Raw genomic sequence first — 8,799 nt, forward strand, 5'->3', positions numbered from 1 at the left:
GCGACAGCAAACAAAACAAATCAATGAGAATGCACAAACAGCGCCGCGGTTTAAAATGTGAAAGACGGCCAGATGAAAGGAGCGGCTCTTGATCCACGCAGATGCACGGAGAGTGATTAGAGGGAGCAACTGCACCTTCTGTGACCTCTGACCTGCTGGCATTAACTGTAATGATATCAGTAAAAGGAGCAACATTGTGCTGCTAACAGATGTGTTTGGCTGGCTATTGATGAATGCAGAAACACGTGTTTTTCTTCACTACAGTGAATGACTAACAATCTCACAGAGAGTAGACAGCCTCAGTAGTGGTTCTCACCTCTAATGGTGAGAACTTTGTGCATCACTAATGACTCAAGGGGGTCCTTTAGTTGTGTACAGTGTGGCTGTAATGGTTTGAGAGCAAACTATTGTGAGATTAAACAATGTACCTTTATCTGTCCTAGTAAACTATAACTAAACACACTAAAGAGAGAAAATACAACTGGAAGTCATTTTGCAATTGTGCTATATTTAAAAGAGGCCACTAGGTGTCCCCAGTCCTGTTTTTTATTTGGATTAGAAGCACGCAGTTGTTCACAGGAGAACTCTGAACTTAAAATACAGAGAATGCAACGTTGAACAAGTTTTTTCTAGTTCCTTATCTTGACAGAAATAGAGGTCAACCTTGAAGCAATTGCTGCCAATTGCTGCCAACTGCAGGAAATAAACAGCAGTTTATCGCTTTGTTTTATTCTTTAAAGATTTTAAGATGTCTGATTTGTGAGTTTCTGCTGACCCCAGCATTCAGTTGGGTTGTTGTACAATAAAGCAACACTTTGGTAAAAGCCAACTAGTCAGATTCACTCTAAACAATGTGAAATATTAGGGAATAAAACTTGAAAACTTCATAAACTCCCAGTTATTTCTTTTCTCTTTGTGACCTCTTTTAAAACTAGGAAAAAGCACGCAGATATTATTTATGAAACATCCAGCCTGACTTGACAGACACGTATCCCCGTTTTATATTAATAGCACATGTAAACAATAGCATGGCAAAAATATAGAAAATTTAACTAGCACTATATTTATCAGTGAATATATAAAGCACATGGCTTTCAATTAATGTGTGAAAACCCCTAGTTCGACACCAGGAGGAGGCACAAATCACTGGCGAGGCATCCAGGACAAAAATATATCCACATCAGACATACTGAGCCATCCGCTGTGGTGCTCGTTCGCGAATAAGGGAGCAGCTTTAGTCAGTATATAAGTGCAATAGTTACAAATATCAAAACACGTAACAGTATTTAAAATTCTCATTGTGTAATGTTCCGCTTTACAACAGTGCCTGTGACATGGTTGCTCACCTGAAACTCGTCAAAACACAAGAGGCAGGTCTCACTGCTGATCTCCATGGCAACCGGTGATATGGGGTCATAGGTGAACATTTTCCCTAACCTCCGTTTTGGCAGGCTTTGTTTCCTCCGATGGATCCCTTTAAAGCAGCACACAAACGTCAGGCACATCTTAAAGCACACCTGCGACGGCAACCCAAACCCACTGACAGTGCTGAATAAAGCAGTAATTTCACCTGTGTGCATAATGGTAGACAATTAGCAGGACGGCTTCAGGACAAATAGAGGGATAAATATAGGATCTCCGGTGCACGGGGAGTCGGAAAACTTCTACAAAGTCATGCAAGGAAACATTGGGCTGTTAGAGCCGAGGAATGGGAGGATGCTACTAACTTTTGTGGATGTCCAACATGAAGCCGTTGAAGTGGACTCGCTTTTTGCGACTGTTCTTCACATGGGAGTAAAACAGATCCATAAGCATGGTCTTCCCTGTGCCTGAAAAGGTGGGAAAACCAAACCAAAGTTATTATGATAACCACAGAGATGTTAGTTTGTATAATGATAGGAGCTTTTTCTGTATCCAAGCTCACCAACATCTCCATATATATAGAAGCCTTTGGGTGGTGGTGCTGGTGGTGGTGGAATGGGTTTCTCCTTTGGGACAAAATATTAAAATTAAGATGATTGTAGTGCGTTTTTTTGCTTTTTTTACATGAATCTCAACTAACATAATCGCTGAAATTTATTCACAGTGATTATTTCCACTCTATAGCTAATGACTTAAATAAACTTCTTCATATTGATTCCAATAAATGTCTGAAACATCATCTAATAAACAAAGTATGCTAAGGCATTAAGCCACCACTACAGTGTGAGGTTTCACAATCTCCAGACTAGCCCACTGCAGGGGAGGAAGACAAAGGGGATCTAATCAACAAGACAAGCCAGGGTTCCCACGAAAGAAAAGCATCATCAGAGGAACAATGGAGGGATTTGTCAGACAAAACGGAGAGGACTGGATGAGGCTCCATACGAGATGGAGTGGACTTGTCTGTGCAGCCTGTTTAGCGCTGCTAATTGTGATACGGTACTGTTGCATTGAGGTGCTGCTGGAAGTCATTGTGCTGCCTGCCTCCTATTATCAAAAGATCCTTGCTTCAAAAAAAAAAAATAAAAATCTTCTGTGTGGAAGCTGAGAATATCGAGTAAAGCCAAAAAGGACCCAAGCCATGTGAACGAATGTGCCGTCAGCTTAATCATCTGTAATAACAATGTGAAGAATATCTATGGGTGGCCAAATTATGGATCTTTTTATCGCCTTTAAAAAAACCTCTGTTGTTCAGGATCGTCCATCTCTGTAACCGGGCAACACCAAATAGCTTTGGAATTAATCAGTCACTAAACAAAAAAAGTACTGGTCTCTTTAAATTTAATTTAGTTAGAGGATGGTACTCGGTGTCCACCGAACTCAGTGTCCATGCACAAGGGGCACTTGACTCTGGTAAAATGTGGACAATGGCAGTTTGAAATCCAAATTAAAAAACAAGCTTGCTATCCAACCTCTCTCTCTCTCTCTCTCTGTCTATTCCCGCTCCACCCCTCTCTACTTTTTACCCACCCCTCCATCCACTGCCTGTCCTGGGCTGGATGTGAAGTACTGGAAGAGCAACAAGCCTTTCCTGTTTGCTCTGGCATAACAGTGTGTGACTTCTCCCTGACTTCCCAAGCTGCCCTGTAGCATGGCGGGGTAATTGTCAGTGGCTGGAAACCATTCTGCTACGGCAGAGTGGCGAAGGACAAGACCGTCCCTCAGCCACTCTGTCTAACTGAGCTCTGTGGCCTCGTCTCACCTCATGCTGCAGGATATAGACTGGCACATGAGTGGAAAGTTCACATGCAGGACATGGTCATTTTGGCTTTAGGAAGAACTTCTTTTGACCACTGCCAAAAATGACTTGCAGAGGCATGGTCGGCTAAGATCGTCAGAGCCCGAGTCAAGTTTAACTCACACAACTGTCCTGCTGGAGGCCTACCATGTGCAGGAGGACTCCATGATGCAGGTCTGTCTTGAAGAGGGTGGATCCCACTGAACAATGGCCCATTGTCAGCCAACCATCCACAAAACCACGCCACATTGGGTCAATATTAAGTCAAGTGTACTCTCCTCACAGACTTGATCAGTTAGTGAGGACAATGGCGGCACTTTCACAGAGAGAACAGACACCAAAAGGACAGTGGTATGACCTGATTCAAACTGGAATAATTGCATAAGTACTCCAGTCAGTCAGTGTGTGTGTGTGTGTGTGTGTGTGTGTGTGTGTGTGTGTGTGTGTGTGTGTGTGTGTGTGTGTGTGTGTGTGTGTGTGACAGACAGAGCAAGAAGTAAGGTGCAAAAGGAGAGGGGTGGGTGTGAGGGTGGTTGGTGGTGGTGGTGTTGATAGCCTACCACCAAAGTATTTGTCAGAGTCCCAAATCAAAAGCAAAAAGGACAAGAATGGCTGAGACAATGGGGATCCCCTCATTACTGCCCGGGGACGGTGAGAGAGTGAGAGGGGTGCCGGGACGGGCCCAGCGGGAGGTCCTCCCTGCTGCCTTCCAAAATCTGTGCCTAACTCTGTGTGTCTGTGCCAGCCAACCAACAAAAAAACTCCCACCACCAAATAGTAGACAGTCAGCTCCCCTGACCTAAAAACAACAACAGCCCCCCTGCATTATGCCGTTCCAAAACTCACATGCACAATAAACTTCCCAGACCCCTACCCTCCCTTTGACCTGAGCTCCACGGCCACCATCGATGATACAACAGGAGAACAGGGAAGTCGACTCTGTGAAGTCCGTCCATATGTTAGATATCAGTGGTGCTTTTTAATCCAACGACAATCCGGATCCAGACATATCTATGCTGCCTTATGAATCCTAAACTGTTCCCCAAATAATGTCCAGCGTAATGCATCCTAATCCAAACGATGCAAATCCGATGCTTTCAGTTTTTGTAATTTTTATTTATTATGTAGGAATATTTTGAAGAAATAACACTGGTCTTGACCCTGAAAAGGAGTATAAATACCCTTCAAGACTGTCTCATTAGCTTTTTTTCCCCGAGGCTTTCAACAGTATTGCATGGTCTTCATCGGTGAATGGAGTTTGTTCAATTGTCAGTAGCTGTTATAAATTTTTTTATAACAGCTACTGAGCAGGTATATTTTAATAGTGTAACAAACTACCTTCCCTGATGATGAAGACTGTGTGAGATGTGGTTGAAAGCGCTGGAAAAAACTTCAAAGTGAACCTCGAGTTTAGAGTGTTTTAAATGTTTGTCCGCATGGCTCATCCGTCTCTTCGCAGAAAATGAAACTTGTTTAAAATACAGTGAAACACTGAGTCGCTAGTTGCTTTAGGCCACAGTGATTAGACCTCTAGTGAAGTCTGTTGTTCTTACGTTTAACTCTGGTGCTCAAAAATGTCGACATGAGGTTGTTTAAAATTAATCAAGGGTTTGATGATGCACCTTTTCATAAAAACAAATATCATATTTCATGAGTACAATAAAATATATTATTACAGTTAAATGAACAATGCATTTTTTTTTTAACTTTTTACATTCAATTACAATAAATTTGATTTATTTATATAGCACCAATTGACAACAACAGTTGCTTCAGGGCATTTTACACTGTAATGTAAAAACCCTACAATGTTTAAAACAAAGAAAAATCTCAACAGTCACATGACCCTTTATAAACAAGAACAGTGATAGTGAGAAGGAAAACTCCCTTTTAACAGGAAGAAATCTCTAGCAAAACCAGGTTTATGGAGGGGCAACCATCAGCAGAGAGAAGGATTTTAAATTTAATTCAGGCTTTAACAGGCAGCTAGTGAAAAGAAGCCAGTATAGGAGAAATATGCTCTCTCTTTCTCGCTCTTGTTTGTACTCTCACTGGAGCACTTTGGATCAACTGAAGGCTTTTTGGGAAACTTTTAGAACAACCTGATATTAATGAATTATAGTAGTCCAGCCTACAAGTGAGGAATCTGTGTTGCTCTGAGACAGGATGTTTCTAATTTTGAGGACATTGTGCAGAAGAAAGAAAGCAGTGCTAGATATTTTCCAAGGTAATGCCATGTAAAAGTGAAATATCTAAAATGAATTTCTAGTGAGACACTGTTTTTCTAAGATTTTTTAGGTCTGAGTACTGTGACCTTTTTTTGTCTGAATTCAGAGGTAGGGAATTAGAGGTCATCCAGGCCTTTATGCCAGTATGATATGCCCGTAGTTTAACCAGTTGATAAATACAAGGTAACTGAGATAAAATATTTTGTGACTGAAAGACAGAATTGTTTTTACACCGCCACTGTGTGTCTGTGTGTGTGTGTGTGTGTGTGTGTGTATTTCAAATCAAACAATCGAAATGTGATTGAAGTGCAGATTTTTAGCTTTAAATTCCAAAAACAGTTAATGCAAAGTTAATTACAACTATTTTTTTTATACATAGTACCCTTTTTAGAGGTTCAAGATTAATTAGACAAAATAACGTGATGAAAATCTTTTGCATCAATGCCTGAAGTCTAAAACCCATGAACATCACCAAATGCTGCGTTTCCTCCCTGAGATGATCTGCTAGGGCCTTTACTGCAGCGACCTCGAGTCTGTCTACATTCAGTTTTGTCTGCAGTAACTGAAAAAAGCTGGTTGAGATCAGATGAGTGACTTGGTCATTGAAGAGTATTGCATTTCCTTGCCTGGAGAAACTTGGACTGCTTTTGCAGGATGCTTTTGGGTCATTATCTGTTTGCACTGTGAAGCGCTGACCGATCAAGTTTTGCAGCATTTGCCTGAATCTGAACAGAGAGTATAGCCCATCACACTTCGCGATTAATCCTCCTACTTCTATTAGCATTTATGTCATCACAAGTGACTCAGTTCTACAGAGAACCATTTATGTCAATGCCAAAATACTTTTCTCATTGTCTCATTATTTTCATTCAAGTTCATCTTATTTTACCTAAATATTTGTTTTCAAAACTACGCAAGCTCTCTTTGGTTGAGGTGTACAGAAGCAAAACTACAAAAAAAAAACGTATCTCTCAATCAAATGAAGAAAGAAGAAGATGACATTTACCAGTGTCATACACTTAACCATGTGTTACAACCAAGGTATGTAGAAGAGCGTCTCTAGACACACAACGTGTCCAACCTTGAAGCAGCTAAGACCACATCAAGTGCCATTCCTGTCTGCTCAGAACAGAAAACGGAAGCTATAATTCGCATGTGTTGACCAAGACTGGACAATAGAAGATTAGAAAAATGTTTCCTGGTCTGATGAGTCTTAATTCTTATTGCAACATTTCAATGGTAGGTTCAGAATTTCGTGTAAACAACATGAAAGCATGGCTCCATCCTGACTTGTATCAACAGTTCCAGCTGGTGGTAAAGGTGTGCGGGATATTATCTTCAGCCTTTTAGTACCAAATGAGCATTGTTTGAACACCTGAGCATTATTGTTCACCATGTCCATGTCTCTTTTATGACCACAGTGTAACCACTGCTTCTAATAAGATAACGCACCATGTCACATACCTCAAATTCTCTCACACTGGTTTGTTGAACATGGCAGTGATTTTGCTGTACTCAAAGAAAACCTTTGTGATGTGGTGGAAGAGGAGATTTGCATCATGGATTTAAAGCAACTGTGTGATACAATCATGTTAATATGGAAGAAAATCTCTGAGAAATGTTACCAACACCTTGTTTAATCTAGCCCATAATGCACTTCTGAAGGGGAAGGGGGGTATACCTAATAGAAGAGTGTATTATATTAGTAAGTATACATAGAGTGAAGAAAAAAAGTCCTGATTTTTGCAGTAACTGACTAGCTGTGGTATATATTGGGGATAAAAACGGGCAAGTTGTAGCTTCTCTGAAAAGCCAAACCTGCCTTATTCACTCCAACCATGGTCAGCACAACTTCTCTGTGATGATACATGAACAATCATGTCATTACCTTTTCAGTGAGCTCACTGCCTTTGTTTTCGCCTGCTCTGGTGCCACTGTGATGTTGGCTGCTGTCATCTTTTGAGTTTAGAATGTCTTGATTCAAGTAGATACTGTTACTGTAGCTCTTGAGGGTGTGCTGCAGCTGGGCCAGCTGCTGGAGAACCCGTCTCTGTTGGGCATCCCTCCTCAGGAAGCCACCCTGAACGAGGCTATCAAAGTGCACAAGAGTTTCACTGGAGCCACACGTGTCTGCTGCTGGAGGATCCGACGAGCAGGACGATGCAGATGAACAGCATGCCCTCCAACTACTGTAACCTTGAAGCATTACACCAGAACACGTCAGTGTTACATGCAAACATAAAATATGCCTCGATATAGTATAATCTAGATGTTATAATATGATTCCAGTAAAGCTGTATTAAAACATGTCGTAGCAATAAATGTGTAGTTGTAGCACACGGAATTTAGATAGAGGAAATACAGTCTGAAACATTTCCCGGACGGGTTAGACTCTGCACGTTGGCGCAGAGTCGCCTACCTTTTCCAGAGAAACTGCTCGACAAACAACAAATCTGACGTGAAATCAAAGGAGAGTCTTTGAGGAAAAACTTCAGTGAGCGACTGACAGCGGCAGCAGCCGTGTAAGTCGCCATGATGTTTCAAAACGCTAAAACTTTATTGAGATTCATCCACACAAGCGTTTCGCAATAGCACGACGAAGGGGCGTTTAGAATACTTCAAATTTAAATAAATGTCACGAATGTATCTCAAATCTATAGTATCTATACACATAAACCTATAAGATTTTGCGTCAAAGGAACAATATAATTATACATTTTTATAAAATTTATAGTTTGTATTCTGTATTATGTCGATTTTCTTTCTCCGTTTTTGACTATAAACTGTTATTGATTGCCAATTATTATGACTAACCCTGTGAACTAGGTCTTTCAAGGAGAATAATATAATACTGACCATTAAATTTCTATATTTCGGTCGCTTGGGGTGTGACAGTAACAAGTTTCCGTTCTAGCAGTCACTTTATATTATTAGCTGTGTTTGATCTGGGTTGTAGGGTAAAATGAACACGTTTGTGTCTGTAGTGTAGTAATCGATGTGTGTAATGTGCCCGCTGGCAGGTTGTAAATAAATCGAGCAGGGGGGTGACAGAGAAGCGTCAGCTGAACCTCAGCTGATCGGAAGTTCAGCTCTACGGCATTTCAAGCTGGCGAGAGTAAGTGACTGGGTGATACCGAAATTTGCGTGGTTTGCCTTCAGAATAAACTATGAAATTTTTATTTTTAGCTCTAGCAAGAACAACATTCACGTGGAGAAATTAAATAACAATATATCTCATCTTTAAACTCGGATAAGTCAGGAAATCAGACCGTATTTTAACGTCAGTCTTCATTTTACATACACAGCATTCACCAAAATCCTTTATTTTGAAGGCCATCAAGGTGACGTGCA

The 8,799-nt window shown here is 40.9% G+C and overlaps 1 protein-coding gene across 2 annotated transcripts in view; it reads right to left on the reverse strand.

The window, feature by feature from the left end:
• Nucleotides 1-8,010, reverse strand: part of afg1lb (AFG1 like ATPase b) — a 30,192-nt gene extending 22,182 nt beyond the window's left edge. For both annotated transcript variants that reach the window (XM_086264283.1, XM_086264281.1), the window contains exons 1-5: nucleotides 7,868-8,010; nucleotides 7,337-7,644; nucleotides 1,925-1,988; nucleotides 1,728-1,829; nucleotides 1,347-1,474 (exon numbers count right to left, since the gene is read on the reverse strand). In XM_086264283.1, the coding sequence (XP_086120409.1) occupies nucleotides 1,347-1,474; nucleotides 1,728-1,829; nucleotides 1,925-1,988; nucleotides 7,337-7,644; nucleotides 7,868-7,982 (717 nt within the window). In that variant the 5' untranslated portion in view covers nucleotides 7,983-8,010. The remainder of the gene's footprint in view (nucleotides 1-1,346; nucleotides 1,475-1,727; nucleotides 1,830-1,924; nucleotides 1,989-7,336; nucleotides 7,645-7,867) is intronic.
• Between the last annotated feature and the right edge of the window lie 789 nt (nucleotides 8,011-8,799).

Source organism: Aulonocara sp. 'chitande type north' Nkhata Bay, linkage group LG15 (genome assembly GCF_057382095.1).
Source record: "Aulonocara sp. 'chitande type north' Nkhata Bay isolate Kocher_YH1m ecotype deep benthic linkage group LG15, A_spYH_male_GT1.1, whole genome shotgun sequence".
Taxonomy (NCBI): Eukaryota; Metazoa; Chordata; class Actinopteri; order Cichliformes; family Cichlidae; genus Aulonocara; species Aulonocara sp. 'chitande type north' Nkhata Bay.